General features: G+C 39.3%; 1 protein-coding gene across 3 annotated transcripts in view; it reads left to right on the top strand.

Moving 5' to 3' along the window:
• pou6f2 (POU class 6 homeobox 2) overlaps window positions 1-25,234 on the top strand; it is a 96,472-nt gene that overhangs the window by 47,140 nt on the left and 24,098 nt on the right. For all 3 annotated transcript variants that reach the window (XM_008396660.1, XM_008396658.2, XM_008396659.2), the window contains one exon: window positions 8,220-8,527. In XM_008396660.1, the coding sequence (XP_008394882.1) occupies window positions 8,220-8,527 (308 nt within the window). The remainder of the gene's footprint in view (window positions 1-8,219; window positions 8,528-25,234) is intronic.

The following is a 25,234-nucleotide window of genomic DNA, read 5'->3' as shown; positions in this document are numbered from 1 at the left end:
AAATTTACATCTCACTATATTAACTAGACTTATGACCATATGAGTCACAAAAATTTAACATAACATTAAGGGGGGAAACCAGGAGTTTAAAAAAGAAATTAAAAGCATGAAATGCACCAAAAAACATTTGCTAATTTCTGTTGGACTTTGAACCATTTGTAGTTTCGAGTCTTTTATTAAGATTTTTCTATAACTTAAAATGAAATTAAGAAAATAATAAATCATGGGAGTCTTTAATTCTTATCCGGACAGTTTAAAAAAGCAGAAACATGCTTTACACATTCTACTTGGAGCATAATTCTTAAAGAAAACCAATCTCCAGTTTGCTTGGGACCCCCAGGAACTTTGTCAGGAAGCCCCAGGAGCTTATGGGCCACACTTTGGAAATCAATAACAGAGCGTAAGCAACACCAAAAGGGCAACATCATCAAGTGCACAGAGATTTTCTTGTATGTGTAACAACTCCGTGGAGAGGATTTGATTCTTTGAAATGCTTCCCCTCGGAGTTGAATTCGACAACACTGCTTGATATTGCCCTGCATCCTGCATCACATCGTGAAAGCATTATCTCTGAATCCCTACCAGTGAGCGGTTTACTCCCTATAGATGTATAGATAAATAAGTTTTATACTCTGATTTTGCTTTTTATAGTCATTGCTATTAATTGACATTAACTAATATTTTAAAAACCATTCTTTTATCTTTTATGGGATGTCAGGGATACTCCAATCAGAATTTCTTGTCCCTTATAACCATCAGTCATATAATTTCTGGCATTTGTTCATTCAATATTACATTGTTATTAATAAAATCAGTGGTATGTATATATACTTGAAAAGTCAGTAGCTTTAAAGCACAGTAAATTACCACAGTAGACCCACTATTATAACAAATGACATTGGTAATAAATCAGTTTTACACTTACACACTCAACAATTACATTCAAGATGCTGCAGTAGACGTTTTTGTTTTGTTTTGTTTTGTTTTTTTCAGTTGGAGTTTTTGCTGGACAGTCTTATTATTCTGCATCAGCATTCTTAACTGAGCTTTTTTGATATAGAAGAAAACATCACCTAAAATGTGCATAGATTTATAATTTGTTCGTAAGGATATATGTGATTAAACACATACAGCTACAGTCTTAAATCCCTGAAGATTCTGTTGATATGTCGAGAATTTTTCTGTTGATCATTTCCATAGGTGCTAGCCTAACGTTAGCATGTTTTGATTACTCGTTCATAATTTGGCTCATTTTATTATTTGCAGCTTGCCACGTTGCTGTATTCGTCGTTTCGTTGACAAAAGAAACTGACCATCAACTAAAGAGAGGTTTTTTTGAAAAATCTTTCTTGATAATGATGGAGGTCACTGAGATACTTGTTCTTGAAGTGCTTCATGCAAACAGTAGGATTTACCCCACTGATGCGGTTTCTTTTCCAAGAAAAATACCATTTAATCAGGCACTTGGAAGAGGCTCCGATGCTGATGGATCATGTAATGAATTTTGTGGGTAAATGCACGCAACAACCGAACATGGCCTAGGACAAAAAAAAAAAAAAACGCTGTGGAAACTAAAAATGGTGGATTATCAGAATTGGTTAGCTGGATGTCCATGAACTTATTTAGCAGTTCAACAGCAAACACTATGAGCTCAAAAAATGTAATAGGGAGTAGAGAAAACTATGAACTGAATATAAAGATGTTTAGACAACAGCGGGAGAGACTATATTCAACTTTTATACACTCTAGAAACTCATAGTACACAATAAAATGTATTTAAGGACTAAAAAAGTGAATTTTGCATGATCTGGCCCTTATAAAGGCAGGGAAAGCAATAGAATAAAACATTTTGTTGTCCCAACTGGGAAATTTTCTCCCTCAGTGAGTGAGCACATAACTTGGCCATAAACATTGCAGCAATTAGATTTGTTAGATCAACAAAATCAACAAAATAAAATGCCTGGCCTATAACATTGCTTTGCAAGTCATGGACATGAAAACAGAGTGTAGTTTTTATTTTGGTCTTGAGAATTAAGTTTGCATCATTTAAAAATGCTTTGATTTATCAAGACACCTTTACTTAATACATTTCTTTCCCATCTGATTACAGTAAAATGTTTGTGAATCTTAAAAAAGACAAAGACTATTTTTAATATTAAAGATAGTAGACCTCTGTACTAAAAGCTAACACTGAACAAAAAAACATGAGTGCAGAAGCATTTTTTTCTCTCTCTCATTAGTGTGCCACTGCTCTGGTCTAGTCCGCAGAGTAAAAAATGACCTTCCTTTGACCAGCTTCATAATTACCAGATCTCATAGAGTCTAAATCTCCTTATCTCCAGTGGAGTAAKTATCAGTGTGACTCACTGAAAAGGCAATTGAGACCCAGCTTTATGGACTCCTCAGCAGAACGTGAGGTAGAGCAGTAATGGGGAGCTTGTTTGTCCTCGCTTACCTTTCTCATTAGAGAATGACAGGCATGTTTAGATCTGAGCAGTTCCTAAAAATACAGGACGGGTCACTCAATGCAATCCCAATAACTCCTCACACACTTGACCGCAGCCTGATAGACTCTTAATGTACATGGCTCTTATTTTTTTATTGCTCTAGGTTGAGTTCTTCCAGTCAAGCAAGGCACATTTTTCCACTCCTGTTTAAATTAATATTCATGCTGAGTTTCTCTCAATAATGTAGCCTTTATGTGAAGTAAACATTCATGCATATGTATATCATAACAATCTAGAGACTTTATTCATTCCCATCCATCCATCCATCCATCCATCCATTTTCTTACACCCTTGTCCCTCAGTGGGGTCGGGAGGGGTGCTGGTGCCCATCTCCAACTAGCCTACCGGGCGAGAGGCGGGGTCACCCTGGACAGGTTGCCAGTCTGTCGCAGGTCAACACAGAGACACACAGGACAAGCAACCATGCACACACACACTCACGCCTAGGGGCAATTTGGAGAGGCCAATTAACCTGACAGTCATGTTTTTGGACTGTGGGAGGAAACCGGAGTACCCGGAGAAAATCCACGCATGCACAGRGAGAACATGCAAACTCAATGCAGAAAGACCAGGGCCGGGAATCGAGCCCAGAACCTTCTTGCTGCAAGGCAACAGCTCTACCAACTGCGCTACTGTGCAGCCCCTTTATTCATTCCCATGAACTTAATATATTCGTTCCAAGGTCTGTAAGCTGTGCTTTCATTTTCGAAGCCCAGATAGCTTGAATTCCTTCGACATGAGAGGACTGTTTCTGTCCTTTTCTGACTCTTCGTCATAGAACATGGAATGTTTGCTATTTGACGAAATAAAAGTCAGTCAAAGTCTCTGTGCAGATGTAATTAATATGACATTGCAGTCACTCTTCATGCTGCAGTGGTCGGGATCTTCCAAGGACTACACGACGATAACCAAGAAGACATTTCCCTTTAGAAAGATTATATATTCAACTGTTTGCTGCTTGTATATTTAATGACGAATGACCAGAAAAGCGCTTTAGGATGATTAGCATTTCTAAATGGACCAGAAATGTGACCTTTAGTACTTTTCTTTAATATGATCTGATATGACAGGGTCAAATAATAATCTTGTCAAAGATTCACATACTACAACTGGTTAGCTGTTGACTACTGATTATATTAAAAATAGTTTCTGCTTCAGAACTTTCTATTGGTGCTAAGCTAAATGGCTGTTTCACAGTTTTAATGAGTTGGAGCCACATTTTTGATGGGTCGAGAAAATTCTCCAGTGAGCCGAAATTCCTTACCAAACAATTTCAAGAAATTGTTATTCTGTTTGTGAACAGAATGTGAAAGTGAAGCATTATAAATGCTACCTTGCAAGTGTAAACACTAAGTTGGGGCTGTGGCCAGCAGCTTATTTGGATTTAAAGTGGTGAGAAGCCCTAAAAGAATTAGCTCTGAACGAAATTCAAAATAGGCCGAACAAGTCAGACTAAAATCTCATTATTTTGTTCAAAAAATATAATGAACATGCTTTGTATGCCAATAGACCTATCCTAACCTGTTCAAGGAATCATAAGAGGTCGCCTTTAATTATTGTGTTTAAGTGCAAAGTTGAAGAACACACAGTTTACTTGGACGTCATTTTAAAAGTAGTTGCATATTCAAAGATCCTGAATTCAAACCCACTTACCATCAAGTTATAACTGATGGAGGATAGTTGTGAGCAGAGATGTAATGCACTGTAAGGGGAACAAAGAGCCGTGTGTGAATGAACCCCAGAGACTAAAGCGCTGTACCAGGATGGTTGGCAGGAATACTGAGATAGTGCTTGTAATGAGAGAGCCCCCCTCTCCACCATCTCACTTCTCAACCACACAGAAAACAAAAATAGCATTTTGTCTGACGAACGAGCCAGCTTTGACCTAGCCTTAGCACCTCTGACAATCAGTCTCTTTCGTCCTACAGCACTTCAGAACCTGGGGCCAGGACAGTCAAAGATAACGGTTGATTTCTTCTGTGGCACTACAGGAAAAAAAAATAAAAGAGGGATGGCTGACGGTTCTTCAAAGCAGCAAGGTTTGGAGGCCTTACGCTTCTGTCTCAGCTGATTGTTGTTAAATATTTAAATGGGGCACAAAAAGCCACAGTTCAGGTTGTATCTGATCACGAAGCAGAGCGATCTCACCCTCTGCTCATTACAAGCATTAAATATGGCAAGTAGTGACAACAGCGAAAGAGAATCCCTTGCTCCTCCACCACCTCAGGCATGGTGACTAAGTGGGAGCGCCACTCGCAGTGCAGCACACGACTGCTGGTGAATATGAAACGCAACAAAGAGGCAGTGGGAGATATAATGAGCACTATAGGAACACGGCACCCTCTTGGCCTCTCTCCATTATAAGCGCAGCTCCAACTCTCATCCTCAGTTCTGTCTGCTGGAGGAAGAAGCACAAACAATTAGCTGAGACAAGCCGTTTGGATTATGTGCTCAAGCAGAGCAATCAGACGGACGCGGTTAAAAGAATGAGCTTCAGAATGCCAGTTGGCCAGTTAGGAAGGAGCGGAGGGTCAGTGGTCCTGACAGTCTTAACAAGATGACAGAATTTATAAAGCACTGCTGTTAAAGAATATAGTTACCTGCAGTGTAGCCCTGATAATAAGGCCACATGGGGCTTCTTCCATATTCCCTCTGTATTTGTTTTCTTTTGCTTCATATTCTTTTGTTGTGCCTCTTGTTCCTCAGCGTAATGGTTGGTGCCGCAGGAAATTCTTCAATCGTCTTTGATCTTCGTCTGGTTTCAATAATTTTCTGACAGAGATCTCATTTTGCCCCCCTTTTGTTTTTCTCCATCTTTGTTCTCTTTCGCTCTATCTTTAAATGGGGGTCTCAACATTTTGTCGTTGCGAAGTTGCAAAGGAAGAGAGCGGGTCCTGTCAGGGGCTCGGCACTCGCAAGACAACTCGCCCCAACGTTTCAAGCGAGAATTGGACTCTTGCTGTTCGTACGGTTGATATATAATTCATGGTGGGGGTGTGAGAGAGGTGTCAATGTGTCAGGAGGTAGAAGAAATATAAAAGTGCGCTGTTTACTGGCCGAGAGATGCCAGCTTCCTTCGGCTGAGCTTCTGCAGAGTGAGGAGAGATCTGATCTTCATCAAATGTTCATCCACGCCTGTCCTGGAGTAGAAGTGACCCCACTAATCAAAGACATGTCTGCTCTGATGTTTTATTCATCTTTTATGAGACAAGCTTACTTAAATTATTTAAGTGCATTGATTCTGTATGTATGCAATCTTGACTATGCACTGTCAAGGCTGCATTTATCAATAGATGTTAAGAAGCGCTCTTCAGAGCTATTGTTTCTTGCTCCATCTTTATTTTAAACTGTGAGACCTAGTTCTGATTGTTCGCCGTGTTTTTATTAATCTTTGTTTGAAGGAACGTTTTGTTCAACATAAAGGCTCTACTTTTCATTCAATCAAGGTTTCTACACTGAGGTTTTTTTTTGTCAATTTGAATGTGAGGAATTTGCTGGTAAAGAAGGATAAACTCCACTATTAGAGGTCACAACATATTTTTATTGATTAGTTTTCAAGACAAGGTCATAAATTGTTCTATTGTTATTTTTGTTTCATTGTTTTACTGGAATAGTTTGAAACCTTTCAATCTTGTAGTTTCTATGAAAACTAAACCTTATCTTTTTATACTCATAGTAGATACCGTTCTACTTTTTTGCTTAAATATCCATTAATCTGAATAATAGTTAAAGCAAAGGAGATTCAAGGCTTGTTGGAACGTTTCTGGTGAACTGAATGTAATTACAGAAATTTCAGCGGTAATATTGAGAAATATCATATAACCGAGGTAATAGCTTATCCAAGCTATTATTTTCCAAAAATCTTCATTCAATCATTTGTTCAGACCATCAAGGAGAAAATTTTCCAGAGCTAAAGGTACAAAAACTGAGTCAATCTTTTGAACAGAGACTTTCAAAAACGATGTGAAGGTCATCACAAACACGGTGTGATATGTTTGTGATGGTTATAGTTTCAGAGCTAAAACCTTCAGCAGACCTGTGTTTGCTTGCTTATTTTAATATCAACTATATTAATGCGATACATAAAGATATTGGTATCATTCCCTACGAAAGAGGAAAGAAGTGGTCTTACCACTTTTCTGTTAAGTTTAAGAAAATCGTAATCGATATTATTGCAGATTTTAGTAGTGTTGCAATCTTGAATTTTGTTCCCAATTTTAAATGCTGCTCTCTACGGTTTCCTTATGATTTTAGAAATCCAGAGAATGGAGAAGAAAAGCCTCTAAACTTTTTTGTACGCCAGGTGTTGAATAATGTCATTACAAACACACTTATGTTTCATTTTGGCTAAAATTAAACATTAATGAATGCTTGTGCAGGAAAATACACAGTTGTGATATTTTCTTTTTCTACATTTCAGTGTCCACACCACACTTCCTGAGCGTTAGTATCTCAACCACAAAACATTCACATCAGGTGTCGGCATCAAGGGTAATGAAAAGTCTGTTCAAGAGTCCAAAAATGAATTTCTATTCAGGAATATAATCTACTGCTAAATATTGGCTCCACGCAATCCTCTGCACAAGGTACCACTGCTGTGATAACTGAGATTTGAGACATTGTTCAGCTCTTCTTTTGTCTTAAATGCATATTTATATTTCTAACCTCGTAAATATTTTAAAATATTTCACAGCTGTTCAAAACTCTTCTCATGTTTGTATATTCATTACATTCAGTAGATGGTGTGCATGTGATGAGAGAATATTAGTCATTTGGCTTGACTTGGTAAATACTTGAATATCTCTCCCTCGACTTGGTAGTTACATTGGAGGAGCTGTAATAAATTAGAAAATTAGCTTTACAGGTTCAGGATCATTTCACCTTTTATATTCCAAGAACCTTCAGGTTCTCTGCCATTTTCTGGATTCTTCTGCATTCTTTGAGCTGAGCTGTTTGGGTACAGTCAATAGTGTGTCAAGTCGCATTTTGCCAAGGTATTTCAGCTTCTCAAGATGCATTTACTTAAGAATATTTTAGATATGCTAGACAAAAAAAATAATAAATTATTAGGTTAACATTCTGCACAAAATGTGTAGTTTAGTTCCACAGAAAAACCTGTGAATATGTGGAGATTCACTGTATTTGCTCCAGAACTCAACGCAAGGGTTAACCTTTTTTCGGAAACCACTTCAAAACGTAAAGCACTGAAGTGAGTAAGTTAGTTTTTTACTGGAATGCTATTATTGGATCCAATTAGTTAATGGGTTTATTTCTGAACTCTCTGTGAAAAGATGGATGTCTCTTTCTTATGAGGTTTTAAGCCATTAAACCAAAGATTGTGTCATTCTCCATATAACAATGATGACTTTTGGCTCCAGAGAGAGCAGTTATATCAGTCAGGCTGAAGGGCTTTGTCCTCCAACTTGCTAAATTAAATTCACTCTCTCTCTCATGCAGGCTAAAAACCCTGGAGGACCTTGTTGTGGCTCCACGCAATTTACATGTGTCTCTCACTGTTCACCTTTGGTCACCCACACCTCCACATCTTTCTGAGGTGTCGGAATAGTCCTCAAATAATGAGGTCTTCCTTTTTATGTGCTAAAACACTTGTTTTCAGGTTGTCAGTGTATAAGCTTATTTGAGTTTGTTGTGCTGCACGCGTGAAAGTTGAGATCTGATGCACAAATCAACCCGCTGTCCTTTCATCAACAGCTACCTCATCACTGAACTCCCAGCTCCAGCACCTGCAGCAGCTCCAGCAGATGCAGCACCACCACCAGCAGCAGCAGCAACAACAGCAGCAGCACCACCATCACCAACAGACTCACTCCCACACCCAGAACCAGCTGCCAACCCAGCATCACATGACCCCACCCAGCCAGCAGCACACCTCTGTACCATCTCCAGGTTCCACCTGCTCCTCCACCTCCGGACACCCGCAGCAGTCCCCGCCACACCGGCCGAACCAGTCGCCGGCTCGCAGCCTTCCTTCCCCCGTCACTCCGCCCATACCGCTGCCGGTGAGTCCTCATCCACTCATAGCTTCATAACAGGAATCTTTATGAGATTGGCCACGATATGAATGAATCAGCTGTTTGTTTGCATTTCTAAACTTTAGATGTGAATTATGTTGTGAAATCTTTTACATGAACTGATGAAACAATGCTGCATGTTAATTTTATGGCAGAATCAGTGCCACAAACACAAAGCCACATTCAACTTTTAACAGCATTGTTTCATTATTTAAATGCAACTTGACTGCTGTTATCAAAGCTACAAAGAGCCCTGGTACTTGCTTTGATGTTAAGAACAAAACCAGGTATGTTTCAAGTTTCCTACAAAATTTAGAATTTATGTTTTACATTTTCTAGCTATTAATAATTACAGAAAAAACTATTTCTCCAAAACCATAATTATCCGAATTTCTACAAAGAAAATGTTCAAACAAATTGAGGTTTCTTCAGTAACATTGCAGTCACTGAAGAAACCTCTGATACCTTTTTGTTTTAGCTGACTGTTTTTACATTTACCACAACACCAGGGAGCAGTGCAGACTCAATATACATGACTAGTTTTAAAAAGGATTGCAGTTATGATTTCCAAAGCTGCATTATAGACCAGGCACAATAATTTGTGAATATGGTAATAGTCTAATTGAAACCCTAACAATCCAGGGGTTTTTCACAATTTCATCAATTTCTATAATGATTACAATTAAAAGGACTGTGTTGATTCCCTGTCTGTCTCATCCTGCTCTGCTTCCCAAATACTTGTCCATGCTGCACAGAAAGCAGCTGAAATGCTAGTCATTCACCTGTGTAATGTTCAAAGCAAAGTGCTATGTCAGTGAAACAGGAGAGCAACTTATTCAGCAAGTTTTATAAAAACACGATTGATTAAATAGGCAATGACAAGTAAATGCTACTGGTTGAATTATCAACAAGTCCTATCAAAACAGAGAGGAAACATGCAAAAGTTAGCCTAACAAGTCTCTCTAGGATTTCACGATTGTTTTTGTGATTTTTTTTTTTTTTGCATTTAAAATAATTTATTTTGCAGTGCTACTTTAGAAATATTTAAATATATTTTTTCCTCATTAAACTCCTTCCAAAATCTACATATAGAAAAAAGATGATGAAAAAATAACAGACAGATAGGACACACAAACATTTTTATTCTTTAAATAACTTATAAAGCTTGATTTTGATACTCACCATATTAATAATAGACCATAACTTGACATCCAGTAAAACTGAGGCAGTGAGAAATACAAATGCAACACTAAACCCAATATTTTTGACCATTTTTGCATGAAATTTCCAATACACTCAGATTTATACATTAGGTTTTAAAAAAGGAAGAATCTGTCGTTTTTGTGAGTATCCATAATCACAGAATTGCAAAAACGGAAGAAACTGCCTAGTGTGAAGCACAGCAAAATATTGTCATTAGTAATAAAACAAGAGTTTTTACTGTATGTGCCAAGTTACACCATGCTGAAACAAAAAGCTACCCTATAAAAACTCCTGTCACTGTCAAGAAAACATACTGGTTAAGTGTACTATGTAATTTTATTACACTTTACATCTTCTGAGTTTTCAATTAGCTTTAATGTTGTATCAGATTTTGGTATTGACAGATGTCTACTTTTAAATGACTCGGATCAGTTTCAGGGAACACAATCCTGATCAGGGCATCCCCATTAGACTAAAGGAAAATATGGACACAGTGACATGGGACATCGCTTTCTATTAGTGACAATTAACCACTAACATGTTGGTTGTAGAGGGTTGAACATGTTGGTTAAGTCGGGATAAACTTAAAGTAACCATTTTATCTGAGTTATGTTATTGAGAGACAAGAATTAAGGAGAGCATTACTGTTTTATTACATAGTTTTTTTGTGATTAATGCAAGCTTTTTAGAATTTCTCCAGTAAATATCTGATGATAAACATATTTAGAATGTGGATTTTAGACACATTAATTAGATATTTAGAAATGTTTTTTTGTCTGTGATGACTGACCTGTGCAGCGTGTGTAGCCTGACTTTTTCCTCAGAGCCACTGCAGATTGGCAGCAGTAAATAAAATATTTCTATATGAAATAAATAATTTTATAAAGACAAGTGATTTTTATTCAAAGGAAACTTTGTCATTGTTTCAATTTTGTCAAGTAATAAACACAACTCTTCACTCCCCACTGGGTATTTATCAAGTGCCTGTTAAAGTGGAGAGTGGTAGCTTCTGAGTGTTTATATGGATCTAGTAGACGATGCATGTTGTTGATCCACTTCAGGATATTGAACTTCACAATCAAAGATCCACATATTCGTGTTGCTGTTCCTCACGTAATCAATCCTTAGGCCTAATCCGTCCTGTAATTTTTGCTGCTCTTCCTTCTCAGCCTCCTTTTTAGTCACTTTGTCTGTCCATCCATCTCTGCCCCGCTGTGCGTCTGCCTGTCACTGTGTGACCATAATAACCTATTTTATATCCCTGTGGTTTCATTTCTGGTGGAAACTGGCCAGGGTCGCCTTTCCGTCCCCGGTCACATTCATCAGCGTCAGACCCTTATTGGGTTGTGGTGCGAGCTTCTTTATGGCCGGGATGAGTTGGGCTATTTGTTTCCCCTTGCAGCCCTCTCCGGCCCTGTCACGGCCTGGTGAGACTCAGCAGGAAAAACAGCCTCTGGATTTAATGGGCTCCAAAGGCTAGCCGCTACATCGCGCTAAACGCACCATCCAGTCTGAGTGACCAAAATAACAGATTAGCGCATTCAAACTGCGATGGAACAAGCACAAAGCCATAAAAAGCAGATAGTCCACCAGCTGCGCCTGAGTTTTTTGATGTGCTTGGAATCCACCTGAGGAAGTTTTGCCTGACACGCTTTGCTTTTTAGAGATGGTTTTCTTTTAAAAGCAACATGGTGGGTGATTATGATGACTGAGGACAGACCTCCCTTAAGGGGGCGAAGAGGCCACATCAGGTATCATTAAGATATTGCCTCATCAAATAGGATTATGGAGTGTGTTTGTGTATGGGAGAGGCAGAATTGTCATAAAAGGCTTAGTTTCTCAGGGTCATTGCTGCGATTGCCAAAGAGAGTGTCACCCAGCGAGAGACTCGCTGAAGGACAGGCCGCGGCCTCAGGACACTTTCGAAGCTGCAGTGAAATTTAACCTGCAGCCCCACCTCCCGACAACATTTAGGTCAATGATTGGAAACTCAGAGTAGAGGCTTAGTCCTACATAGGGAGGCTACTGACGACTTTTTGATGTTGATTAAATTATCGACTAATTAATTGATCTAAGCTATTTATTTTAATCCAAAAAGTATTAAAAACATTTTTTACAGATTTCATTTGAAGTTGTAGATTTTTGTATTTATTGTAAATACCAAAATAAACAGTGATAAAAGACTTGGATAATTAAGTGTGAAATTACCTACTGGTTACACTGCAAAAAAAAAAAATCTTACCAAGTATTTTCATCTATTTTCTAGTGCAAATATATTGAAATAAGACAAAACTAGCTTATGACTTTTCAGCAAGTTGTTAGAGCTTGGTTTAAATAAATCATTTGATTAAAAAAAGTGCTAGTTCCACTTGCAGATTATTTTACTCACAACAAGCCAGTCCCACAGCATAATGCTGCCACCCCCAAACTTCACACTAGGTGTGGTGTTCACAAGATTCCATCCTAAAAGTAAAGTTGGTCATAATGGCAAAAGATATTATTTTAGTTTTATCAGATCAAAAGACATGCCTCCAGGCTTCTTCCTCTCTGGGTTTCCTTTCAGCCCATGTTGGTACAGGACTAATCTCACTGTGAATAACGAGTGTCTCTCAGCAGCTTCACAAAGTCTTTTCCTTCTGATCTTGGTTTGGTTTTTCACATTTCCCATCAAAACATGTCCATCTCTGGAACACCATACCATGAATACTTTGAGTAGATGAATGTGCCACCTTTAGGCATCTAGAAATTGTACCAAAGGGTGAACTAGGCCTGTGGAGGGCGGCAGTTCTCACCTGTGGCAGCCATCAAAGTGATGACTTCTTCAACTTTCAACACTGCAAAAACACAAACTCTTTCATGGCATTTCTTGTCTAGTTTTTAGTGCAAATATCTTAGTATACTTCAAATAAGACAAATCTAACTTACAAGTAACGTTTTTATCAGAACATAAGAGCTTGTTTTAAACAGTTTCTTAATAATAATAAAAAACTGAAAAGTTCCTTGTGGGTTTTTGTCTTATTTCAAGTGTACTAAGATATCTGCACTAGAAACTAGACCAAAAATACTTGGTTAGATTTTGTGTTTTTGCAGTGTAAACACACAGTCGCCCTATACTCTTGCCTTTTCAGGGAAAAGTTGCCGCTATCTTCTGCATTAAGAAACTAAATACAATGTGTTTGACTCTAAAATATAGCCCCATTTAATGACGACATGGAGATTTACAAAAAACATTAACGCCACTCACAAACACATTAATTTAAACTGATACCCACACATTATTATGCTCTAGTAATAATCTTTGCCTTTTAACTGCAGCTGCAGTTCTAAGCAGTTACTAGTTTTTGGTTATGGTTTAAAATGTTAAAAATAAACCCAGAAGGAGGAGGGCATTTTCATGGTTTTCATTCTTCACCCAGAGGACTTGGCCTGTGCTCTAAAGTGCAGTCGTAATTACCATAATACAATGATAACACCCCTATTTCCTGCTGTTATTATCCAGACAAGTAGGATCACTCAGCCATTTAACTATTTGCTGCAAACATAATGCCAAGCTGCTTAGAGACAAACATTTATTATGTTCCAATTAATGTCTCATTGTAGCTTGTTTCTCAGGGGAGGTGTGTGATGCTCTTTGTAAACTCGCACAGAGAAAATCCAAAGCACTCATTACATCCCTTGAGCTTTTTCTGTTTTTTAATTTGTGTGACAAAACTCATTACCTTCCTCATTAATATGCTTGTTAGAATACAAATCCTGCCACAACAGATCATGTCACCATTAGTCAATAAGGTCTGGCCTTAGATTACTGCAGCTAATTATCTTAAATGGAGGAAGGATTTAACTTTCTACGCCGCCCCCGTCTCACCCTCTCTCCCTAACGTGTAAGGTGATGTTGGATGCAGCCTGTGGCTGCTTGAAGTAGCCAAAGTGATGACAAATAGACATGAAAGGAGGCGCGGAGGGGGGGATTATGAAATTTGCTTAAGTGCGTTAATGGGCTGATTGCAGGAGCGCGCTGGATTTCGCTGGAAGTTGATTGATTGGAGCTGCGGGTTTTCTCCACGCCCGGAAAGCTCAGGGATTTGACGGGGTAAAGGCGCGCCAAGTCTGTTACACCGGAATTGATCTTAATTAGATCTGAAAGACCTGCCACAGCAGAATGGTCGCGGCGATTAAAATGAAAAACAGGAGAAATTACTGATCAAATTAATCATAATGTCGGGCTACAGCTGTAGGTCTGGTGTAATTTGCCACTCCAGTGGGTTACATCAGCCCAGGCAGGAAAAGGGGAGGCAGTACATACTGATCCGTGGCAATGGGAAGCTTAGGCCAGCCTATCAAATCTCTTATTCCAGCGAGTGTGCCCAGGCCCTCCTGACCCTGCTACGCCATCCTGTGGAGCCCCAGAATCCCTCTCTGATCTAATTAGTTTATTTTTTCATCACATTACATTATGTGCTCTTCCACTCAGAACTCTTAGCTTGTCTGGAAAAGTCTGGAATTTGCTTTTCTCGTTTTCCAGGCATGGATAAGTGTAGAAAAAGTAAAGTTATATTTGCAAAAATCCTTGATTTTTGTCTGATGATTTTGTTTCTTTCATTTTCTAATAGATAAAATCATCTGATGATGCTTTTTTATTAATTAATAATCTTTTAATTATTTTTCATACATTCAAGATGTTTGTTGCTAAGAGGAAATGAAGCAGGCATCTCTTAAAAGATAATAAAGCAATGTCGCAGGAGTTTAAATTTTGAAGATAAGGAAATAGGGGGTTTTGTTTTACATTTTATTAAAAATGTTACCTCTAAAATTACTCATGCTTTTCTCATAAATCAATGGAAAAAAATCTTTATTAGTATGACCAGCTTTCTACTGGTATTTTGAGTATTTATGTGTAGTGATGCATTTCCAGTGTTTGAGGTAGGAAGGTCTCTTTGTCATCACCCTAGTCTGGGAAACAAACTAACATTATTATTTATTTCAATAATAATGGTAAAAACATGTTGGTGGCAGGGGTATGAATAATTCTGGGGTTAAATGTGTATTAAACTCTTTTATTTAACATTTATCCAAATCACACTTCTTAAGAATTCAATATAACATTTTACTCATCAACATTTTGTTTATTCCCTTCCTAACTGAATGCCAACTCAATAAAAAAAATTAATAAAAAAATGGCCCTTTTACTGCCTGGTCTGTTGACAGTGTTGAATTTGGGTTCAACTGGACTTGTGTTTCTTAAACTGGTTCTAAAATGTCAAAGCATTAAAACTTGTTTTAGGAACAAAAAGTACAAAATTTTACAAACTGGGCTTTGAAGAATCTGCCTTTACATTTCACCCTCAGTATTCGGTGTTCATGAAAACTTAAGCAAAAATAAGTGCAGTTCCCTGTGGTCTAGGACAGGACAGTGATTCTTACTGTTCCAATAAACACCATTCTGACTGGCATTTTAAAAGATTGGTTTAACATTTGACTTTCTACTTTTGTTGTATTACACTGTAAAATCAATGAAAACGGGAAAAAAGTTTGAATCCAGTGATCTTCTAGACTGGTTTAAGGATGCAGTACAATTATCTTACATTTGCACTGATTTTTGGAGGGGAAATTTTTTGCTGAAAGGTCCTGAAAAGGCAGAATTCAAATGTGGGAAGTCATGTTTCAACCAACCCTGACTTCAAAATCCAAAATGGCTACCTTAGCTCTGACACTATTTGATAGCCACAGTAAAATGAAATGTTCCCAATTTACCCATAATGTATTTGCTCTTCTGACTAATTGTATCTATACATTTTTAATATAACTCTCCTAAAAAAAAAAGTTATATTATCTTGAAAATTGTTCATACAGATTTTCTTCTGAATACCAGTAAAGGCAGCCTGCCTGGTTTGAGAATCATGGGTTCAATTTCTTAATGTACAAGTCTTGGAGTTAAAGGTCTTAAAATAGAGCTGATGTAAGTTGGTCCAGATGCTGCAGCAGTCGCCTCATACCACCCTGAAAACAAGAAGCCAATTGCAGCATTTGGGTTTTTCATTATTTAGTTAGAGAACTTACAAATTTTAAAGCTCATGCGCTTTTCAGGAAGGCTCAAAGTTTATCATCAAGCCCAAATGTCCAGGGTTTTCTTTTTTTTTTAAATGCAGGAAAAAATAGAAATTTCCGTCAGAAATGATGTGGAGGAACCCTGAGCTGTGCTGTTCTTGTCATAGTTGTCTTGTCACGAGCATGTTGTGTTTTCACTAATAGCCTCTGACCTCGGTCCAGTGTCTGCCTGGCTGGTTTTCTGGGGGCCAGGCGGAGGTGGAGGCGTCCTGTCTTCCTCGTCTGTCAGCCTCCTGCCGTCTGTCCCTCTCCTCCTCGCAGTTGTCTCCTTGATCGCTGTCAGAGCTCCACACCGGGCCTGTCCACTCTCAATCCGCACACTCATAGGGGTAATTACAGCCTAGGGGCCTGCCTCCTATCCCCGTGCTCCACAATTTACCACCAAAGTGTCCACAGACATCTCTCTTCTTCCCCACTGCACCCCGACATCACAGTACCGCGGGGCCTCAACCCACAAGTGCTGCAATTACCTGAGTCTCTCCTCCGTCCTTTTCTTTCTCCCAGCCCTCTTCCCGCTCCCCCCTCCCTGTCTGTCCTCTCCTTCCCGTGGCTCCCTCACTATTCCCCGGCAATCAGCCTTCATTAGAAGCCTCTGGTGAAAAGCCATCGTCACCAAGGTCAGCTGCTGCCAACTACAACAGCCTTTCAGAGGCCTGGCAGTGTGCACTCTCTATCTTTTCCTCACCTCTTTGCCATCTTCCTGCCCCGCCCTTAACCCCCTTTCCTCTTGTTCCCTCCTCAAATCTCAGATCCATCTCTGCTACTTTTGTTTCCTGCTGCTTACGGTTAATATATCCCTTCTCCAATTTGCTCCAAATGTCTTTTTCTTTTTATGGGTGGTGGGTGTTTCTTCCATTGTAATAGCACGTGCAGTAAATGAGCCCCATGCGCCGATTCATTGATTTTCCAGCTCAACGAAGTGTTCATGCAGTTTAGCGAAACGGCCGCTGATTGTTCTGCTGGATATTAAATCGAAATTAAAATGACATGCTCAAATGTGGACGGTGCAGCTCACGCTGCGGTATGCCAGCGGAAATGGAGTCACTTAAGCTGCTTGGGAGGGAGGAGTCCCGTCCGTCTGGTGTCAAACATCTGCAGTTGTGAAAAAATAAAAAAACTGAACATTACTAAATATCAGACATCTTCCAGACTGGGATAAATATGGAAAAAGGATGTGGAGTATGGAAAAGTATTTATATTTTCATTCTTTGGTCCCTATCAAATTCTACGAATGTTCTTTTTATCTGTCAAATTTTCATCTGGCTGTCCGTCCATCCATCCAATAAATGTATCCATCTTTCTAAATCTGAGTTGTACAGTATTATCCCTTTGTCCATTTGTTTATTCATCTATCCACCCATCTGATAAATCCATCTATCCATTCTTCCATCCATTCATTCATTGTCTAAACTCACTAATCCTTGCCGGGTCGTGGGGCGTTGGCGCCCTGAACAGGTCACCAGTCCATCACACGGTTAGTATTTATACTTTAGAAGAAATTGTAGTTTGGCAAAGTTTATTTTGTTATCAAAGCATGAAGGAGTCCTAAAATGTAAAAAAATAAAATAAAAATAAATTCTTTAAATTTTTGGGAGGAAATTGTTGAAATGAATTTGATTTGTTAGGAATTGGAAAAGCTGAAGCAGAAATAAAGACATCCTAACATGCCAAGTATTATCCAGATTAACACCTGTTTTAAATCCAGACATTTCTCATAAATTTTGAATATATATGGATATATATGTATGTATGTATATCTGAGTAATAGCAGCTGCGTTTTGCTGTGGCTGTGTGGTGTAGAGCATGAACAGGACCCCTCAGCTCAACTCTTATTAATGCACAGCAGATCTGGCTCTTAAGAAGGCAGAAAATTGCCTTACATAACAAGCGCTGCACAATTTAGAAATACAAATGTGCACTGTTGACTGAAGCAGAAAATAAGACTGTTGCCCATCAACAGCACCGCATTTCATATGAATAATTATAAAGCATGCGAGCTAGATGAGGAAAACAACCTGACCATGACAGCTCTACTACTTTTATTTACTTCAAATGAGGGATTAGGCAGGGAGAAAATCTACAGACTTAAGAAGCAACGATGAACCTTGAATTTCTAAATAAGAAGAAACTTAAATTTATCATATTTCATCGTTGTGGCAACTCTGAAGGCACTTTCACTTTTAAAATGGCTCCTACTTTGCACCTTCCACTTACTTTGTGGCTTTTCTGGGTTTGTTGGGCTTTCAGTCATCACACAGTTGATACTTCCTTTACTTTCTGAGGTCTGCGATTCTTATAGACCTGGCTCCATTACTCTGGAAATGGGCAGAGGGCTTCCAGCTCCGACACCCAGCAGAAAGGCAAAGCTCCCCCGATCAGCCCACATGCACACCGGGGGCAACTCGCATTAGACGCCCACATGGGAGCCCTCAGATGAAGCACCGAGCCAGGGCTCACCTAACAGTGGATAAGGAATAGGGTTTCTTTAATTATGAGGCAGGGCTGTGACATTGAGTTCCCCCCTTTCTCCTCCAGCAGCCTTTCAGACACCATCTAAGTGCTCCGCTCCGCTGAGGAGGCCAGTCCCCCCGCGGGGCGCGATTCCACTGCCTGTAATTTCTGATGCCCATTAGTGACCGCAAACAGAGCACCGGGCTCACACAAGGAATACAGCCGCGCTGCACCACCACGCTGTAAAAAGACCCTTTTAATGCAATGTTGTTACATTATGCCCTCCTCGTAGACCAAGTCAAAAGTCCCATTTGTGGTCTCTGGAGGATATTATCAGAATTTCTTCTTCGTTGTGTCTTAGCTGGGCTAAACTGAGGTTGGATTTGGTATATATTCCTGCAATCTACAGAGGGCTATTTGATTTAAGAACTCGACCAAAGCTGTTTTATTTTGTTCACAGCATTTTCCTATTTCTGTCTTGTTAATATCTGATTATTGATTTTATTTCCCTCATTCCCTGTATGAAATACGGGGTCAAGAGACTCAAATAGAATATAGGATGAATACTTTCTTAAACTGCATGCCTCAAATTGGGAAGTAATCAATAAAATGCAGCGTTATCTTTATCTTGAGCTTTCAATGATTTATTTGCATCATTTGTTTTTCTTGGTGGATTGACAATAATATTGACTAGAACTGGGCACAAACGTTTGAACTTATTGTGCTTTTTTCTGTAATTCACACAAGGTCAAAATTAAAGTCATGATAATCATGTCAGAATATTATTGAAAAGTTCATTCATCTCAGTAACTGAATTGAAAAAGTGAAACAAATTTATTAAATAATTACACACAGACTGATGTTTTCAGGATGATTTTCTGCTGATAGTTAAAAACAGGTCCAGTTTAAAACCATCTAGCTGTTGATTTCAGGTGAAGTTGAATAATTTTGAAAGTAGTTCTCCTGATTCAATGCACCAGTTTCACTCAAACACTATAATACTGCCACCACCATGCTTGATAGCTGGTGCTGAGCTCTAATTAGTGCTGGACAATTTTGGAATAACTGACTGCAATATTTTTCTAGCCTTGCAATATAAAAGAATGACTTGAATAGTAAGTTATGCTGCTCTCCTGCCATTTTATTGACAATTAACCTGTACTTCTTCTACCTTGTTTTGTGAGTGCTACAAGTATAAATCTCATCTGTGTTTGAAAGTTGTTAGGTGCTGCATGATATTAAAAAGTCCTACAATAATATTAGTAAATATTGCGATAGCAAAGTCACTATCTGTCTTATTTCCTTTCTTTTTCATTGGTGTCCAGTATGAAAATCTGCTGTTTTGAGATTCTGCCTACCTGGCTAAATACTACATTATCATGAAAAATGAAAGTTCATAACACGTAAAATATATTCGTCAACAATCATTGCAATCCAAACACTCCTTTGGGATGTTTTGATGACGATATATTTGCGATACATTATGCAGGCTTGATGTTTGAAATTGTCACTTTGACTCCTTTTGTTATTGTGGCCAGAAGGCATTTGGTTTGTTTTTGTGGGAAGCTACAGATTTACAAAAAGAATCCTTTCTGTTAAATTTAAGTTTAGCCAAATACCCAGTCAGAATTAAAACCAGAAGTTTGTTAAAAAGAGCGTGCTTGAGGTACAACTAAGGAACGTTTAACTCAATGAAAGTGAGAATGTGTGCATGTACTTTTTCAAAATCGCTGAAGCTGTTGTACAATTGTTCCACTTCGGGGGGGGAGAAAAAGTTAACATACATCACTAAAAGACAAAAATAGTACGACTTTCATTACTATGAAGTGTGTGTGTGAAAACTTTCCACTGTACATGGCATTATGCTGATGTAGCTTGAGGTGTATTTTTGGAGATAAAGAGAGAGACAGTGAAGCAGAGAACCACAGGAGGAGGGAAGGGAGTGTGGTGGATTTATCGATCAAGGGTGACCACATCTTAGCCACAGAGCCCCTCTCTCGTGATTAATCTTCGAGCTTAGAGTCGGCCAATGACACATGACAGGCCTCCTCCTCAAACTCCACCATTTCTCTTCATTACTGGCTGTATTTTTGGACACCACAGAGGGGAGTAATCATTTACCTTTATTGTGTTTATAAAGCTGCGGCATGGATGACCCTTCCTATATTGAATTGAGGACATCAAAAGATCACTGGACATTGATTAGAAGGATATTAAAGTCATTCAAATGCTATATTTATATGTCAAACAGCAGCAGAGTGAAAAGGGATGCCATTTTCACCCAAATCAAAAGAAATGGGATGTAATCAGCCTGGTTGAAAGAAGACATACTGGACACAAAGGCTGAAAAATGTTAATACACCTCATATTTTAACCACGGTGTGATCTCAAGACTCATTTTCTCACTGTGACTATAAACATAGCCTTGTAGCTACTTTATAATCATAGCCGGAGCAGTAGTAAATTTACTGCTACAGTGGTTCCTGCCATGATTTCCAACCCGGCGCCAATGTAGTACAGAAATAACTGCACCAGATATGTCACTTCATGAGGCTGAAATGGTCAGCACTTTCCTGTGGATACTTAATCACCAAGTAGTTTCAGATTTAATACATCTGGAAACAGCTAAACATTATAGATCATTCCCCAGTAGGAGAATAATGTGGTATGTTTCATATTTTTACCTGCAGTGTTCTCTAACCATAGGAAATGTGCTGCAGGATGTGATTGATGACAAAGGACTCACTCTGCACCAGCGTTCCTTTACAATTATCAACAAATGGACCGGAGCTGATTTTATGTAATGATTAAAGCTCCGGTTAATTTCGCATGAAGGTAATGAGTGGGGAGATTGACGGCCACTGTCCTGCACTCCATCATCCCTTTATAGTTAGTTTAAACGTTTTCACGACTCCTCTCCTCCTTCATTTGCATTTTACCTCATTAGACACGGCCATTTCTGAGACTGACCGCCACGGCCATTTCCTGGAGTTAATGCATTTTATTTGATTAGCCAAACCTCCCTCTGTTAACTAGCTGTCATTCTGGAGTTTTCATATGACATCACTCCATTAACACCCGACATGCCAGCTCAGCCCCCTCCACTTCCACAACACATCCCTCTCCGCTGCCTTAAGCAATTACAACCTCCAACTGTCGCCCAACGCAGCGTTATTGTATTCTGCCGGGTGTTATCTGCCCCAGTTGTTCCATCCGTCTTTCACTTCTCTGTGTTTTTCCTCCAGAATGGCTCTTTTTAGGTTTTATTTTCTCACAGCGGCCGGAGCTGAGGCCCACCGGTGAGCAATAGTCAGAGCTCGCGGGGTTCGGAGTGCACAACTTCAGTGTGAAGCCCCGCCAACCAGGGGACCAGAGGTGTTTTGGAGGGCCTAATGGCATTTTGATGTTCATAAGCACAGCGGACGTGAGGAGGGGAAGGCGGTTAGGTGTGTGTGTGTGTGTGTATGTGTGCTGGGTGGAGTGGAGGGGATCGGGGGGTTTAGAGAAGGAGAGTCAGTAGAGGACTGTCGACAGAGGACTAGCAGAGTTCTGACAGACAGAGAACGTGTTTTCTCATGTCACAGCTGATTACATTCACTCTGGAGTGGGAAAAAGCAGGGAGGAGACAGGGATGGTGGGCCGGGATGGGTTTGGGAAAGCTTCCATGTTGTTCCAGATGAAGGACATTCCTCCTAAGGAGCAACAAGAGTGGTACTACCTGTTAATTTAACCTGTTGGGTCCACTTTGACACAGTTTTGATGATTAAATCAATACATTTTGCATTCCTCTGAAACCAAAGATATCCAGCTCCATCCAAAAACATACTGGTTTGCATTGCCAAAGTTTCCATATGTACATAAGAGCAGGACTGTTCTTATATTTTCATATAAATATGGCAAGTTTTTTTTCTTGCCTTATTGTTCAATAAGTATTGATGTCAGGAGCAGAGGCAATCACGCTGAGTGAACTGTTAGACAGGGTCTTGCAGATCATATTTAGATATACATTTAATATTTTAAAAGAAAATTGGAACAGAATTGAATTTTAAGCTTAGCGCTTTTAATAGTGATTACTGCAGTTAATGTGGCTGGCATTATAAGAAATACTCTTATGACTGTTAGCAAGATTTTCTATATCCTGAAGAATTTCCAAACCTAGCATGTTCCATCAATTTTAATTAAAAATCAATTGTGGAACTGATCTTTCAATCAATATTGGTTGATCGATACAACTTAGTTGCACTCAGAGTTGTACTCTCTAGTACAAGTCTCTGTAGAGCCTTCTTGTTATCTGATGGAAGTCTTGCTCTTTCACACATCTTGAATAAAGCACAGCCACATCGGGATACATAGAAAAACATGAAATCCAGCTTTCTTTTAATTAACTTATTTCATCTCTGTGCTTCCACTAACCTCATTTTAAACACCTCACTGAAACTGAAACAACTTTTTCTTCCCTCAGGAATCACTTCCACACTGAAGCATGTTTCTGTTGGTGCAGCCGCTAGTAATTATTAAGGTATATTGACTGATCTGACAATCAGATTTTTGAGTCTTTGACCCACCGATCAAACAAAATTCACCTCATTCCAGTTTCTAGCCAATTTTTCAGTCCAGCCTCTATTTCTTTATACAAAAGGACAAAATGTCAGTGATGTATTCTGCAATTGTCTGTGAACTTAACAGGAATTGTCCAGAGAGGTCTGAACAGCCAAAAATCCTCTTCACGGCCTTTTCACAGCGAATGAAAAGAAACACAATCGTTAACATGCAGGCTCCACAAACTGGAAGATCGCTGTTTATCTCCTCCAACACATGCAATCAGTACAAATACAAGCCCAACTCTGTCATTTTGTGCCTCCCGCTGAGGCGTTGAGAGGAGTCACCGTGGTGGAAAATCACCTGTTTAGGTGTTGAGCACAGCCTCGCCTCTCCTTATTCCTGGCTCTCCTTCTAACCGCCGTCCATATTACGCCGCGCCAGAGATGAAGCAACGAAGCCTGCTCTCTTTTCACCAAGATTTACCAGAATAACAGAGCACCTGGAAGGGCTATCATTGAATGAAACGTGATGATAATATTTCAAATCAATCTGAAGGCTTTTCCAACAACCTATCACTCATGTAATGACACAGAGCAAAGCAGATTTTCAGGGGGACTCTGGCTGTGCTCGCCTGAGCAGATCACATTATCAGTGTGTTGATATGTGGCCTCTGTTTAACTCTGCCTAACTGAGCGTGTTGGCTTTCCTTCCTCTGTCACAACATTTACAATCCAGTGTTCTCACCAACACAGCTCCTTGAGTCGCTAACCAGCAGTTTTAATTTATGTTTAGAAAAGAGGAGAAAATACTGAGTGTCATGTGATCACCCCTTAGAAAGCTTCTCAGCATGTTGCTCTGTAGGAAAAGGATATTTATCTGTTTCAGTCAATTCAGAATGAAGAGATGCTGTCATGATTACAATGTAGGAGTTCGATGCTTTACCATAATCAATACCATATATATTCTAAAAATCAAGTAACTTTAAAGTGCATTAAAATAAGACCAGGTGTCACATGAATTGTTTATACATTACCACACTAACCAAAGACGTTTTGGATGTTGCAGTACAGAATTTGTGGTTGTTGGGGACCAGAACCGCCTGCAGGTAGCTGAAATTAATAATATTCCTAAAATATGACTGTTTTAGTAGTTTAAGCACCAAATAACATCAACGTGTTAGTTTTGATGCACTTCATAATTCAGCTTGTGATATTTTGTGTGGTTTCAGTTCAGTGGGAAAACAAACTAACTGTGATCAACTTGGAGCTTTGAATTGAACATCAATGTCTAGTGTTTCTGCTTTTAAACCCCTGTAAGATGAGTTATTAGTTTACCATAGTTTTACTTTCCGCACAGAAAACAGAATGACTCAGATTTGATGGGGGTTTTTTCTCAACATTCGAGATGTTCTTGTTTCCCGAAGGGCGTCCACTGAAACACATAAAAGACAATCTTGCGATTATTGAGGAAAAACTGGATGACTTTCAGACGAGAGGAGGCAATATCAATCACGGCCAATTTGAGGCCACCAACATGAAATATGATTTCATAAGACAAATGCAGTGTCATTCTTAATGTGCTTAACCTTTACTGTCAATGAAAAAGTATTGATCGCTCTGTGGCATTTTTTCATCATTTGATTTCAGAAAGTGTAATAATATATGGTGGTGGGATAAAATAAAAAAAATAAATGGCATCTGTATCTTTGAAGAAAGCTGAATTCTCAGCAGAATGCAGAGAGTTTGGAAAAGCTGGAACCATGTTTGAGCTTTTCAGTCATCCCAGTTAAGTTAAGTAGGCAACCAGTACGAGCAGCAAGCCGGAAAGCAGTGGTTTTCTTTATTCTATTGAGTAATCGGGAGGTCTGCTTTCTCTTCTCAGTCTTTGATCTACTTACTCAGCCTAATAAGGCTTCACTCCACTGTGGTTCAACCAAATCAGCAGTGCATTTTCAGCCCCCTAATAAGTGGTTAGCTTGATTTATATGGGCAATCTGAGCAATGTGGCGGGCTCTACAGCCTCTTCTCAATGCAAGAAGTCTCTTTCCGCCACCACAGGCCAAACCAGATGAGTCCATTACAGCAGTGTGCAGATGGTCATTTTAACCTTCCTCTGCCTCAACAGTATCACTCTGTTAGAGTCTTATGAAGTAGGAGGATTTCTTAGTCGAAGTTTATTGAAGCGACAGACGATACAGTGATGCATAGCCTTGCTGCCTGGCTCTATTGTGAGAGCAGCGAGCGGGTGGGCCATTGCTGCGTGTCGAAGGACTAGACTCGGCCCGTGGGGAGCCCCAGAGGCCAGAGAAAGCACTTAGAGTGGTAAAATGGCCACTTATTCACAGCCTCCCTCCAGTTTTCACTGCTCCTCCCTACCCTGGAGCCTCCCACTGGG

The sequence above is a fragment of the Poecilia reticulata genome, linkage group LG20 (assembly GCF_000633615.1).
Source record: "Poecilia reticulata strain Guanapo linkage group LG20, Guppy_female_1.0+MT, whole genome shotgun sequence".
NCBI classification, from domain to species: Eukaryota; Metazoa; Chordata; class Actinopteri; order Cyprinodontiformes; family Poeciliidae; genus Poecilia; species Poecilia reticulata.
The sequence above is the reverse complement of the archived record's forward strand: the minus strand, read 5'-3'. Positions and strand labels throughout refer to the sequence as shown.